General features: G+C 43.8%; 1 protein-coding gene across 2 annotated transcripts; it reads right to left on the minus strand.

Moving 5' to 3' along the window:
• Positions 1 to 45: 45 nt before the first annotated feature.
• LOC120673801 lies at positions 46 to 12,804 on the minus strand. Of its 2 annotated transcripts, XM_039954810.1 has the most exons (14): positions 12,221 to 12,804; positions 11,333 to 11,459; positions 11,178 to 11,215; positions 10,527 to 10,620; positions 5,869 to 8,468; positions 5,649 to 5,780; positions 5,438 to 5,510; positions 5,287 to 5,326; positions 5,054 to 5,126; positions 4,923 to 4,982; positions 4,041 to 4,118; positions 2,865 to 3,037; positions 1,118 to 1,164; positions 46 to 1,034 (listed from the first exon to the last, which is right to left on the minus strand). In XM_039954810.1, the coding sequence occupies exons 1-14, from the start codon at positions 12,418 to 12,420 to the stop codon at positions 399 to 401; spliced, it is 4,371 nt and encodes a 1,456-aa protein (XP_039810744.1). In that variant the 5' UTR covers positions 12,421 to 12,804; the 3' UTR covers positions 46 to 398. The 2 variants fall into 2 exon arrangements, with proteins under 2 accessions (XP_039810744.1, XP_039810745.1); XM_039954811.1 differs by lacking the exons at positions 46 to 1,034; positions 1,118 to 1,164; positions 2,865 to 3,037 and adding an exon at positions 3,627 to 3,713 and having other exon boundaries at positions 12,221 to 12,755.
• Between the last annotated feature and the right edge of the window lie 2,209 nt (positions 12,805 to 15,013).

Raw genomic sequence — 15,013 nt, forward strand, 5'->3', positions numbered from 1 at the left:
AATGAAATTCCATCAGACCGCTAAATAATCAGCACTATGATGTTCTTCTCCTCCCGAAATGGAATCATACTCGCTTATTTCAAAGACGGTTCACATGCACTGGTACTAGTGTCACAACCGGGACTTCTAACCAGGTCCAATGTATTGAAGTCAGAACCGATGGCTTCTATTCTATGCTACATAGCACCCCCGCGAGGTCCTAAGATAGGAAAATCTGTTGTATTGGTTCTCTGGCATAATTACATGATTACATAACAGTTTGGCACAACCAAGAAAACAAACCTAGGTGATCAGGTCATAAGTAGCAGAAAGAATACAACAGAACCTACCATCAGTTATTATGGATGTAAGCATATTGTCCTGTTTCACGGGGAGCGTGCCCAAATGTGCCCTTGTCTCTAGATCCTCTGACACCGTATGATGCCTGCAGCACCTCCATAGCACAGCCATCTCTCGCTACCTTTGTTCACGTTCCACCGCACTCGATGCAATGCAACAGATTTGGGAGGGAAGACCTCGAAGTCTTTAGGGGATTCACCACCCTTGAAGTTCAACGAGTAAGCATCATCTTGCTCTGTAGGACCAGCTAAAACTATTGCACCTGCTCCTGGTTCTTCACTGTGTCCACCTTGGTCATCACCAAGTTCTGGATTTACAGCACCTGCTCCTTGTTCTTTGCTGTGTCCATCATCTTGATCATCAGCAAGTTCTGGATTTACAGCACTTGTTCCTTGTTCTTCACTATGGCCATCATCTTGATCATCGCCAAGTTCTGGATTTACAATATCCCTGTTTCCTGTGGGGGTGTTAAGCTGGCATACCGGTGGGCCAGTGACATTGCTTGCAGGGAGGCCCTGAACTATATTTTGGCACGGTTTTGTACTCTTTTTGTTCACCACTGGAACATTTGGTAATGGAGACATTTGCTGCCCGCTGCCAATCTTAATATTTCCTCCCTCCTCTGATAATGATCCACAAAGGAAATAAGGAACACGGTTCCGCCCAGGTTCCTTCTCCCAGAACCTTGGAGTAAGCTACAGCAAGTTGAGTGTTTGTTTAGAGCACTGAACTCAGAACGACAAGAAATGATGCCCATAATGTCACATAGAAGGATTACCTGGAAGCACACAGCAGTACCATCTGCCCCACAGTAAGCAGCACAACCTGTCATCAGCAAACAAATATTAGGATCACTACAAATTTGACACTGAGGGGCCGCAGACAGGCAACCAACAATCAGGTAACAAGCTACGCTCCTGATTCTAAAAAGAGACAGCAGCTGCTATTTTGGAAAGCTACTGGAACAGTTCATCCACCTTTATGTCTGGTAGTGATTTCAGGTAACAGGCTGTTTGGAAGCCTATTTTTCTGACAGAAATTAGTGTAAAATACAGAGCCCAAGCCCCATACACCAGTAAAATAAAAAAGACCTCATGAGGCGACACAAAAAATGTTCAGATCATATCCGCTGCTCAAGCAAGATCATATGATGAGGATGGGAGGTCATCAGTGATCCCACTCAGTGACATCGATGAGCGTAATGCTCACTAGCAATGACCAAAGGATGACGAGGATGAAGAAATCAGCAGTGGCGGCGGCGATCCAACCTGGAGATCGCAGCAATCCCATCAGTGGCCGCGATCTAATCAGCGACGACAAAGAGATCTATTCGTGCAGCCGTCTCCAACTTCCTCTTCGCAGCTGATTCAACAAGGAGGGAACGCTCACTAGTGATCGCATCGAGCCATTAATCTGATATACTCATCGGCATCATCGACAAGTCCACTACGAAGGCAATGGACTCATCAGTGTAATTGACCTATCACAGACTTGCAGCCAACAACAAGGCTCCTAGGTCTCCAATTGCTTGGATTTGAATCCCTCTATGCTGTATGGACTCCTTTGTTATTCTGATTTGGGGACCATTTTTGCTTTTGATGTCATGCTTTTAGTTGTTGTTTTCACAAACATGGACGGCCAACATCCAATGAGCTCTCTGGCATTCATCAACCTTGCAGCCCTCAGCTGCACGTGCATTTTGGAAGGCAATGCTCGTGCCCCCCCCCCCCCCCCCCCCCCCCCCAAGCTAAACTGTTGCGTAATATCCAAACATGTCATGGGCGGTATTCAGTACCGCCGGCGACGACTGCATGCTCCGGGTGGCGCCTCCAGCAACAGCTCGTGGAGTTAGTTTGGCAGTCTTGTAGTCAGTTGAGTCTAGATTCGTTTGTTAGCAAGATTATAGGATGGTTGTTAAGAGTTTGTTTGAGTTTGTTCATGTGTTGGTCGTTGTAATCCTGGACTATTTATAAGCCACGAAGGAGAAGGAATAAACAAGCCAGATTACAATCTACTTTCCCATCTCCTTCTTCCAGTTCTCATCTTCCTGCTGAAACGTCGCCTTCCCAGCGACAGCTACCAGCAACACGGGCAGGAAACCAGCAGCGCAGCGGCTGCGGGTACCCTCTACAATCACTGCGGCACGGGCGCACTGCCGTGACACCACATGTATAAAAGGGAAACAAATTAAAAGGGGTTTCTTGTGCACTAGAGAGTGCACCTGTAACTTGTTTACTGGTGAAAAGTTCTACAAATCTAACCTATCAACTATGAAATAGCGAACTGATAATTTCATGAGAACTAAACCAGTAACTACTGGTAGCAGGGAGACCTGCTTAAATTTCAATTAGCACCAAGTCCATCCATGATATTTAGACAAAAAACACAAGTGATACTGACACTACATTTAAATTATACGATAATAATTCCTCCAAACTGACTGCTACTTTTTAGGAACTTTGTTATTCAGTACCGATTACGAAGGATATGGAAATTGTTGTGACAGAGATGATTACTAAATGTACCTGTAGTGTCTGAGGCATGGACACTCCAAATCAAATATTCTGACAACTGATAAGTTGCAACACCCTGAGTTTTTGTTCCAACAAATGGCCTTCCAGTGGCTGGAACATCATTTGCAATCCGGGGCAAGCTCAGAAATTTCAGTGTACCATCTTCCATTGAGATGAGAATCCCCCTGAAAACATTTGATAATAAATAAAACATTAGCATAATTATTCTAGCAGAAAAAAGAAAAAAAATCCAGTAGCCTCATATAAACAGAAATGTGGTACATAGAATTCTCCTGTACCACCTAAGCATCACAAATGGTTCTCCAGCTGGAAAGTGCTAGCCAATCAATGTAAACCGCAGTTAATAAGACAACAGTAGCCTAAGTAAATTGCACTGTTCATTTTCTCGAGAAAACTATAAGGTCCTTATCAAGTACTCCCTCCATCCCTTAATATTTGATGTAAAGTCAAACAATAAAGAACGGAGGTAGTAAGAGATACTAACAATAGAAGTTTTTTTATTCACACTGTCTGGGTGGTGGTGACTCGCCGCACCTCGCCTTACCGCTGTAAGAACCATGTGTCCTACAGAACCGAATACAAAGATACCCTACCACATTGATAAAAGAGAACGCCCTAACTAGGTTATCCGATGCTTGCAGTTGCAGGTGATAGAAGATCCACATAGGAATAAACGTAAGGTGATGATCCTCTCATATTCCAGAATCCCCTCAAGGAAAAAAAAACAAAAACATTGTACCTTATTTAGTCACATTATGTTTAATGCATGAACAACATTTAGTGATGCTTTGACTTGTGAGTTAGATCAATGAACTTGCAGTGAATGGGTGAATGAAGTTCCTGCCCAACAAAGGGAGCAAGTATTGGATAATATAGAAGGTGCATGGGCATGCTAAAGCATTAATACTTAAAACCATGTAAATAATGCAAGCTGAAAAACTTATAGCACATTCATGTATTGCATAATGACAAAAATAAATCCATTTCTACTAAGTGTTTAATAACAAGAAAAACAAGAAAATTAAGTCGAGGAAAAAAGCTAAGTTCAATCAGTGCCTAGAGAGTAGAGACCGAAGTTAATGACATTGTTTCCAGCCATGAAGCAAAGCAACTTTGTGCCAATGGGTTTTCTTTACAGATATACTCTTTAATCAAACTAAGTACTACCTTCCATCCTTCAACCACTGAACACTTAATACAGCCCTTGGAGCAGTAGTTAGCTCCCAAAGAGGACGGTACGGATCTCTGCAAAAGAGTTTCATGGCATGAAAATCATCAGTAATCAAATATCACAGTTCAGCGAAAGAAGAAAACAAAAAACAAATGCAAGTGTGCATGCACAAATGTCAAAGAGGAAGAGCTCTCCAAAACTTCAAACGAAGTTAAGGAACCCAAGAGTTAATTTGCTAAGGTTACTGAAAAGAAGTCCATTTTGTAGTGCGACCAAACTCATGAGATTTTCCATCAAACTTAATTTAAACCAGCACAAATAATTTCAGCATACAGTACTAAGACTATCCTGGAAAAATGGTAGTAGATTGTTGAAAGAACTAAAGACATATTATGAGTCAAGGTTATCCAGTTTGTTTTTCTTCCTGTAAAGGTTGCCCCCTTATACTTCCAAGACAGATACAAACTGTAACAAGAATTTACAGTATCACACCTAATGAGTATAATGCTTTTGAAGAAGCTTCAGTTGACACACGCAAACTTTACCAGTACCAATTACATTGGGTTCTTATAAACAACAATAGTCCTTTTGAGAATAACATAGTCTATGCATTTGGTGTGTTATTTACTTGTTCACCTCAAATATCTCAAAACAAAGTATGAAGATGAACATGATTGTTCAATATGAGCTTAGAGCTATTGAGATGTTTTTTTTCAGTTCATAGAATCAGAGGCATGGGCAGAGAATGAGGAAAGTATAGGAGACTTGATTCAATAGATTTCTGCTCAGTGAGATTTTAACAAAAAAGATCAAACACATGAGCTGAGATAAGCCTCCAAGGACACATGTTCATATAACAAAGATATTTATGTACAAACCTTAAATCCCAAAACTTTAGACCATCATCTCCAGCAGTAACAAAGATATTTATGTTCTCACTGTTGAAAAGATTAAAGTTAGGACTGGATTGGCTTTTAAAATGGAAGAGAAGAATAATACTGCACAGTACCTTATATAAGGTGCCCAAGAAAGAGCTCTAATGGGAACAGATTCAGCAGTGACACACATAAAAGGTTTTGAATCTGCGCATTCAGTAGAAAAAGTGGCTAACTTTAATCAAAATCAATATCAAATGAGAAATATGCAGTTCAGGAATATAGTTATTATCAAACTGGTAAAGTGGCCAATTCCAGAGAAAAGAGAAGTTGTACAAAGCCTTGAAAAAGGAAGCTATCTAATTACCTTGTGATGACAGGTTTGTTGAGAAGTTCCATAAAGCAACCTAGAACATAGAAATACAACCATCAAACTTTCAGAACTGAAGCTTAAAATAAGATTTAAAGGTCACAGGGTTTGAGCTAAGGAAACAATTCTCTACTAGAAGAAAATATACCGTTCCATCATGACAACCCGCCAATATCATATCATGAGGTGGAGAAGGCGACCAATCAACTGTCAAGGGAACGCTGTTTACCATTATAAAGAGGTAATGGCTTCAAAAGGAATATTCAGGCTGAGGAATATAGCAGAAAGTAAAAAACCTGACATCTAGCTTTATCAGCAAAAGTATCAATCATATATATAGCTAAAATATGTTACAATACCTTTGTCTGTTCCCGCACTTCACTTTGACAGACCTAAATACAGGTTGTAGCTTTAGAAAACGAGGGTCAGAACCCTCCACCTTAGAGGGGGGGTATATTTTCTGGATCATGCATGGTGATGGAACTTCCCACCTATGCACAACAATGAGTTTAAGTATGAGTGCGATGATGTAGCAAATAAAAACGATGTTCTAGAATAGCAACAGGTTCCATAACTCACACTTCAAGGGAGCCATTCCCCAACAATACCGCAAGGAAACCCATGCGTGATTTCTGTTCAGGCTGACTTAGTAGAGGAGGCTTCCATTTGATATCCGAAGCAACTTTGCCGTTGTGAGCTAAACACAAGACAACCCTTGGTAGAGCAATGTCTTTTGGGACTGGAGAAGAGTTTGAGTTTTCTGCACAACCAAACATATTGTCATCTTCCCTTGGTTGCTTGAGTGGTACTAGTTCTGTAGCTTCCACTTCATCAATAACCCTATCACTGTTCTTGAAACTGGGTGCAGCTTGATTTGCTTGTGCATTTTCATTACAATCAGAAGTAGCATTGGAGGTACTGCTTTCATTTACTTTCATGCCTTCACAACCAACAATTCCATTGTTAGACTGGATCAAACCAGCCTCATCAGCCATGTCTTCACTTCTAGGTGATGCAGTAGTCATAGATGTGGAAAATCTCTCCATTGTGTGTGTTTCACCACAAACAGATGTGCCATTACTCTCATTTGAAGCAGGTATCCTTTGAGGTTGCCCCCCACCTTTTCTAGGGCACGGTCCTTTCATACAATTTTCAACCAAGACCACAGGATCACTTGACTTTAGATTTGTCTGCATTTTTTGCTCTTTGCCATTAAAATCTGTAAAATGACTGTGCTCAGTTGAAATGGGCTTCTTTCTGGATCTGCTTCCTCTTTTGGTACTTGATTCTTCCTTACAATTTGCATTGTATAAGCCATGTCTTGGTGATACAGCATCAGATGATACAACACCCAAGCAAACACTGGATTTCTCAATACCACACCCATTTGAACCAATTGAACCAAGATTACTTGCTATAAATTCTCTATCACACTTACTCAAAGATGTGAGATTATCTGAACTAGTCAGTACAGATGTCATCTTTGTGGAGCTGGCACCACAAGCCACTAAAGAACTAGTTCCAACAGAAAGCGGATTCCTTTTAGGCCTTCCTCTTCCCCTCCTACAACTTGACTGTCTTGATTTAGGTGAAATGTGGATGGGCTGTACAAAATCACCTGAAAGAGCGCCTTTATGTACATTGTCATAAGAGTTTAACATGTTAGCAGAACAAAGGTCACTTGTCACTGATACCATGTTCTGTGCAGATATCAAAGTATTTTCAACAGAGGCGATTGGACCATTCGGAATAGTTTCTCTGGAACCCATGCTCCGTGGTTCAACACCAGAAACCACTGGGGAAAATAGTTCATATGGAATTGTTTTCTTCTTATTTTGTGCTCTACTCCTCTGACCTTTTGACTTCTCAAAAATTGCAGTTGATGAGGATGTAAATAGTGATGCTGCATCAACCGCAACAATACTCAAATTAGAGTTGAACTCTGTGCGAGCTATGTAGTCCAAACTGCATCCAGATGAAACAGACCGACCAATTGTATCCTTCCCTAATTCAATATCAGTGTCTGAATATTTTCGAGGCCTCACCCGTGTCCTCTTTGGTTGCTTACGGGTTGAAATTGCTGGAGATTCTATGGATGCATTTTCTTTTACTACAGTGTCTGGCGAACTGGTCAGTTTGTGAATAACAGGCAATGCAGCATCATCAACTGCAACAATACTTAAATTACCATTGAACTCTGTGCAAACAGTGTGGTCCAAACTGCTGCTAAATGAAACAGGCTGACAAGTTGTCTCTTGCCCTAAACCAACATCAGCGCCTGAAACAGATGTATCATTGATTGGAACCGGATGCTTTCGTGGCCTCCCGTGTGGTCTCTTTGGTTTTGCACAGATTGAAGTTGTTGGAGATGGCTCTATACACACATCTTTTGATACAGCGCAAGATGAACCTATCAGTTTGTCACTAGGATTTTTCCTAGGTATGGCATTAAACTCTGTGCAAACAGTGTGGTTCAAGCTGCCATTTAATGAAACAGGCTGACAAGTTGTCTCTTGTCCTAAATCAAAATCAGCACCAGAAACAGATTTATCATTGATTGGAACCGGATACTTTCTGGGCCTCCCACGTGGTCTCTTTGGTTTTGAACAGATTGCAGAGGTTGGAGATGGTTCTGTACGCACATCTTCGTTTGATACAGCGGCACATGAACCTGCCAATTTGTCGCTTGGATTTTTCCTAGGTCGCCCTCTACCTATTTTTGGAGCTGATTTCTCTGACTTCGTGGTTGGGATGACATAAGCCAATGGAAGGTCATCTGGAATACCTTTTGAAGTGGCAAGAGGATCAAAAAGAACGATATCCTGGCATCCACTATTTTGGGATGAATCTTCCAATTTAGCAACTGGCAGCGGATTTTTTCTCGGTCTGCCCCTTGGTCTTTTTGGAACAGGTTCCAACTGATCATTATAAGGTCTCTTTCTTGGCCTCCCCCTTGGCTTTGGTGGGTTGGATGAACAACCAACAGAATTAGTCCCATCTGGTATTTTTCTAGGCCTTCCTCTTCGACTAATACCATTGCATGCGTCCAGTGGCCGACGAGAATGTGCATCTTCAAATGGTGCTAAGAGACACCAAATTTGAATCATACCTCTCCCCGTCAAGGGCATACCAATTTTATGGTAAGAAGAACCAGGAGGGTGAGCAGAAACAGCAAGATACTGCAAAGGACAGAATACATGAAATAAGATTATGAGCTCCAATTAACATTTTGGTATTACTTACTTTTCATAAGTTCAAAGTACCCTTTCAATTAGGACTGAAATGAAAATAGAACTATTAGCATAACTGCTATTGACAAAAAAAATTTTGTATAAGTGCACCTGTGTACTCATCCTGTGCAAAAAAGATACACTCAAGAAAATAATTACAGGGTTTAAAGATATACTCCCTCCGTCCCAAAAAAAAGTCATCCTAAGAATTCTAGGACAAATTAACAAAAAAGGTAAAATGACCATGTCTGCCCCTATTTATTGCCCATATTTGGCACTAATTGATTCTTGTATGCACATGCACTTTATAAATAGGGTAAGATGACTTGTTTTTTGGGATAAATATTGAATCCTAGAAGTACTTGTTTTTTTGGGACCGAGGGAGTATGTTTGCACTTAATAAATTAACACTCAAGCTACTTCCAACAGGTAGTATCATATGTGTCACATAGGATTGTTTTTTTGTTGACATGACAATCAATTAATGAGAGAGGTGAAAGCAGTATCTTATTTAAGAAATCGCTTGTGTTTGATAATCCAATATTAGGAAACTTTATGGACTTACATTGTAGTGTATCATAAGAAGGATTTGTGTACAATACATACAGTATTTAATTCACTTTAGGAACCTAGGGAAAAATGATATGATAATGAGCATTGGAAGGGGATATTTCTACAAAAACAATTTGATGATCTCATTTGAGAAAAAAATAATAATGCTCTCCTTGTGACATGTCAGTCTTATGCTATGCATTGGAAGTAGACTCATGCCCCAATGTATCATTGACTGGTGAGCTCAGGAGCTACTTGCCATGTCATGGCAGGTGTTATTTTCCTGGGTACTGGATAACAAAATGGTGCCTTTCAGACAAATTTAAAGTTTTCACCTCAGAAACACGGATACGGCAGGTGGCATGCGTATCCCGTATCGGATACGTATCCGACACGGATACGCGCGGGATACGGCCAGGATACGTATCCACGCCGTATCCGCGTATCCCAGTTTAGTTGGGCCGGAAACTCATGAATGGATACGTCTCGGCCCAGTTCGGATACGGCCCAGCCCAACAAGAAGCCAACGCTCCCCTGCCTCGATGTCCCGATGCGGCGACGCCTCGCATGGCTGCACACGCACGCCGGCCCCGCTCCGCCGCGTCCCCGCACCGCCGCGTCCCCGCACCGCCGCGGCCTCGCTCCGCCGTTGCCACCGCGTCCCCGCACCGCTGCGGCCCCGCTCCGCCGCCGGATCAGCCTCCCCGAGCGCCGGCCGAGCTCGAGCTCAAGGGAGAAGAGCCGCCGCCGCCGTCGCTCGAGGGAGAGGGAGAGGAGCCGTGCGCCGCCGGATCCGCCCGAGCTCGAGGGAGAGGAGAGGGAGGAGCCGCCGCCAGCCCGCCATCACTCGGGGGAGAGGGAGAGGAGCCGCGCCGCCGCCGGATCTGGAGCGGACTGGCCCCGTGCGGCGGCCGGAGCAGGAGGGGAGGGGCGGGGGCGGGGGCGGGGGCGGGGGCGGGAGGGGAAGGAGGGCCGGAGCAGGAGGGGAGGGGCGGGGGTGGGAGCAGGAGGGGAGGGGCGGGGGTGGGAGCAGGAGGAGGAGGAGGGAAGGGGCGGCGGACGGTGTGGAGAAAGATAGAGTAGAGTTTTCTTTTTATATAGTTGTTCTGAGTAGGCTCATATAGGTTTATTTGGGCTTGGTCTATTGACTGAGGTCTGAGGCGATCTCCTATTTCTATTTTCGGTCGATTTTGCTTTTGGTCTTTGCTTTGGCTAGTAATTGCTATTGCAAGGTAATTTACTACTTTACTACTTTCACAAATTTAATATGTACCATTATTTATTTATTTAAAGAAAATAGTAAAACGTATCCGCGTATCGGGTTTTTTAGAAAATTGCCGTATCCGCGTATCCGTATCCTTCTGATACCGATACGCGTATCCGTATCCGTGCTGCATAGGTTTTCACAGTCCATTTAAAGCTTAACTACTAGCTCATGGTTATCAAGGCCACAACCTCACAGTTTATAGAAGAGCCAGGCTTGTCGCACAACCTTGGGCACCAGTCCAAGGCCCAGACATTTCCCCCAGCAAATAAAATAAAATCAAAGCTGCAAAATTAAAGACATTTTATCACAGTTCAATCAAGATAGTTCTATAACATTACATGGATAATCAACTATAGAGATAAGTGAAAGAGGGTGGCTGGCTGATTTTAATAGCTATTCTCACAAAGTCATGGCACTCTCAAACTCAAATTAATGAAGAACAAGGAGAAATGGTGCAAATGAAAGATACTAGAGGTATTTTCGTCATAATATTAGAATTTGCTGCTGTTGAAGATGAAGAGTTTCATCATTTTATCAAGTGACTTCATGGTTCGGCTACTCACAAGTAAGAATAGATCATAAGGTACTCTGCAGTATTGAACGAGATAATGTTCTGGACCAAGAGAGTATTTATTATATTTATCTAGAAAACAGTTCAACAAAAAGGTTAATCTTCAGTGGTCTATGTATGAAGATACTAAGAGCATGGGATATTAAACACATGTGCCGCAACAATGTGACCTATTCTAAACTACTGTTTGCAGGAGTTGGTTTTGGTAGTGTGTGTGTGTTGGCCTGTTGGGAGAGGGAGGGGTTGGGGGGGGGGGGGGGAGGGACACCTGACTGTATTATCCCTCCGATCTTCCTGCTGTGTGACCTGTATTGATTATTATAAGACCAAGGGGAGACAAAGTATCAGCTGAAATAATACTAACTCTTCCAGTGTCAGACATAAATAATGCTAAAAACAATATTAGAGTTTACTTTCACTGACCCGGGGAACAGTTGCAGATGAAAATTGTGGTAAGATTATACTGTGCATGCCATCTCTTGATGAAGCTGACTCGATGCCAGAATTGAAACTTACATCTTTTGACTCATAAGAGAAGTGCCTCCATTCTCTGAAGACAAAGAGACAAATGAGTGATGACTTAATTTTGCAGATATCATGATACCAAACCAGAGATCAACAATAGCCCGTTTTGAAAGGAAAGGAGAAAGCAGATGTAACCCCTGCATCTTTTTATATTTCAAAGAGCTTGTGGCTGCAGAAAAAATCTAATTTGAGTAAGTAACATACAGGCCTCTAACAAAACTAATAATCATGCTTTTATTGTGATAATTAACACGAAGAAACATTCAGCACAACTAAGATATTTTTATCAACTCCTAATTAACAGGGCCAAGTATGACTACACCCGCTTTGGCTTGCTTGACCCAAAATGAACAGTGTTCTTGGGGGACAATAGAGCTGCATCAAAACATGTCTTATCACACTTTCACAACCAGGCGCTCCAGGGGACGTCATATATTCCAAATCTACAAGCTTTGCATTCTCGCATATAGTATCAATTAACCAAACTCCATCAAACATGAACATACATCGTTTTTACTAACGCGTAAAAGCTCTGCACATCAATTTTATTGGAAGATCACAAGTGAGACAGAAAGTTGCGGGCACAAGACTCTGTACATCAAACATCATCAGGTCTATGATACTACAAAATTCTGCCCAAGCTACTCTCTATACAGCATCAGGACTACGATACTATAAAATCCTGTCCAAGCTACTCTACTGTCGTCACGCCAACAACTGAAAAATGCCAATTCCATCGCAGTGATCGAGTGTCGGGGCAGAGGAAGCCAGGGGAGCGGTTTTCACCTGAGGAACGTTATTGACGAGGCAAGCCGCTCGACTTCCGCGTCAGGGAAATCTGGTTCGGGTTCTAAGTCGGCGAGCTCCGAGATGGCACGCACCGTTCTGGAGAACCCATCTGCTGACTCGTCGAAAAGGCACACCTGAACGCCATCCTTCCCCTCACAATCTTCCGGCTGGGGCGGCGCCTCCGGAGGCGCGGCCATCGCCGGCGAGGTGGGGGGGCGGGAGGCCCTGGGAGGTCGCTGCAGAGGCGGTGGCGGACTGAGGCGCGGGATGCTTGCGGCGGAGGAAGCGGCGGCGCCGAATGAATAAGCTAGGGGTGGGGAAGTGGGTGTGTTGCGCCGACGAGAAGCGGGCCGTACGCTGCCGACGAGGCGGCTGGCGGCTGCTGGGGATTATTGAGCGAACGAGGGGAGCAGGGGTTTGTTCGATCCGAGGTCTGAACTCGGATTCTCGGAAGGGGGTGGAGGAGGAGGCAGCGTGGTGGCGCCGTGGCGGACGCGAATTAGGCGCTCCGGCCGCATCGGCTCCGCGCTACAGTCAACCTAAGGAAGGTTGGAGCCACCGGAGCCAACAATTTGTGGCTGGCTCCGCTCCAGTAAACAGTAGTCACCAGTAGATGAACAGTGGCTGACCGGAGCCCTCCCAAGAGGCCAAGCGCCGCGCGAACAGGGTAGATTTGCTAGAATAATCAGCAGATGGGCCGAATAAACTTGTGAAACCGAGTTTGCAGTTGCAACTCATGGGCCCCCTATGTTTCTAAGGCAATATTGTATTCATAGTTCATAGGCCCGCCCTAACATAAAGAAACAATTGGGCCTGATTGCATTTCGCATTTTCAGCGTTTGTTTTATTTACTTAAAGGTAACTTTTTTGCTTAGGTTATTTATTTAAGGTGATTTGACGTGGTCACGAGGATTTAAACTTTTGGTGTGGTGGTTTAGTGGCATCTGCACAACTCCACCACACCAAAGATGAGATTCAGCTATGTTTATTGCATGGAAACATATTTGGTGAAAACCACAATTCTCGAGAAAACCGTGCAAACCATAACAAAAAAAAGTCGTCTAAATTCACCAAAAAATCACACATGTAGATGATATGATGATAGAGAACGTTGTAAAATATCTTGTTCAAACTCGACTTCGTTTGTGTTGTTATTTTTATATCTCACAAACGAAGTCGAGTTTAGACAAAATATTTTACAAAGTTGTGTATTTATCATCTACATGTGTGATTTTATTTGATGAATTTAGACGATTTTTCTTATCGTGGTTTGCACGAATTTTTACGAAGATTGTGGTTTCCATCCGATATGTTCTCTTAGGGCATACAACTTATAAACATATCCTAGGGTGGAGACGAAGCGAAGAACCGTCAACGAAATCTGCGGCTTTCACGATCGCACCTATACACAGCTACACACCCAGCCAGAGAAAAGCAATCACGCACCACGATCCCGAGGGAATCTCGCCATGCCACCGTAGTGTCTTCCCGTCGCCATCCATTGTCACCATGAGCAACGTTCTCACAGCGAAAGAGGGTAAAATTGCAAATCTATCGTGCCGTAGCAGGGTAGATTCGGTTCGCACGGCTGCCGGCACGGGGGCCGGCCCGGGCGGGGGTCAAATCGCCGCGCCGAATTAGGTTCCGCATCCACGCCATCGAGCGATCGCGCGCCCACCGGGAACCAGGCCAAGGCCGGTGCCATCGCCTCCTCGTGCGATCGTGCGATCGTGCAATCAGATTGCACGCCCGGGTACAACAACGCCCACCACCACTCGCGGTTGGTGCCGCCACACCCGCCGGATGTGTCGGGCATACGCCGCCACGCGTGATCCGGCGCTAGAGAGCTACTAGCACTCTAGAGAACTAGTTGTAACTGTGTTAGCTTCTCGGCCGATCGGTCTACACGGATTCAGAAGCCGGTGACGCTTGCTAGGCTGCTCGCAGCCCCGGTAAACCAGCGAGTGTTCGCGGTGGTCACTGATTGATGGCTCTTCCAGCGACCTCAAAGGCAAAGTCCACGATATTCTCTCGAAAGGAAGCAGCTGATGCACAACCATTTCCGTCGTCACAAGATTCTTTTGTCGGGCCTGCTGAAAAGTGCAAATAAATCGTAGCTGCAGCGTCGTCGCCTTGGCTGGTCACGATCGGCGCTGCAGGGTACAAATTTCGCTTCTTGCAACTTGAGAGCACCTGACGCTTTGACAACTTGCCGAGAGGAGAGGAACGTTGTTATGTTATTCAACCGTTCTTATCCTCACAATGATTCGAATGTCATCAGCACACATGGACAGCTTCCTTTTTATTAGCATCGGAGCTGTCACCGCCTTCAGAGGACAGCATATAGATCGAGACTTTAGTCAGGAATCGGGTGCTCGTAGTCTAAAAGAGAGGGAGTGAATTAGCCAAACAAAAAATCTTAACCGTAAGTTCTAACTATTTGCACACAAATTAAACTAAGATATCCTATCTAGATGTGCAACTAGTGTTCTTCTATTGTAAAAACTCTAATCTCAAAAGAGTTATGCAACCTATAGCCAATCCTATCAAGATTCTACTCTAGAAAGTAAAGACACACAAAGATTGCAATAAGTAATTGCGGAAGCTTAAAAAGGGATGAGAGAACGCAAACTCTTGTGACACGAGGATTTAACCCGTGGTTCGGTTAGCTACAAATGCACACCTAAATCTACGTTGTTGAAACACTCACAAAGAGTATTGCTTCTCGGCAACCAAGTCTCTTCCGATGATACCGAGTCCACGGTCACCTTGATCCCAGGTTCCACTAAT

The sequence above is a fragment of the Panicum virgatum genome, chromosome 5N, assembly GCF_016808335.1.
Source record: "Panicum virgatum strain AP13 chromosome 5N, P.virgatum_v5, whole genome shotgun sequence".
Lineage (NCBI taxonomy): Eukaryota > Viridiplantae > Streptophyta > Magnoliopsida > Poales > Poaceae > Panicum > Panicum virgatum.

Bases quoted from the DNA above. Each gene is read 5' to 3' on its own strand.
- LOC120673801 (XM_039954810.1), bottom strand. From the start codon at position 12,420: ATGGCCGCGCCTCCGGAGGCGCCGCCCCAGCCGGAAGATTGTGAGGGG. The intron at 11,460-12,220 runs GTGAAAACCGCT...CTTTGTCTTCAG, and splicing joins TCGTCAATAACGTTCCTCAG to AGAATGGAGGCACTTCTCTT. The intron at 11,216-11,332 runs GTCAGTGAAAGT...TAATCAATACAG, and splicing joins CATCTGCAACTGTTCCCCGG to GTCACACAGCAGGAAGATCG.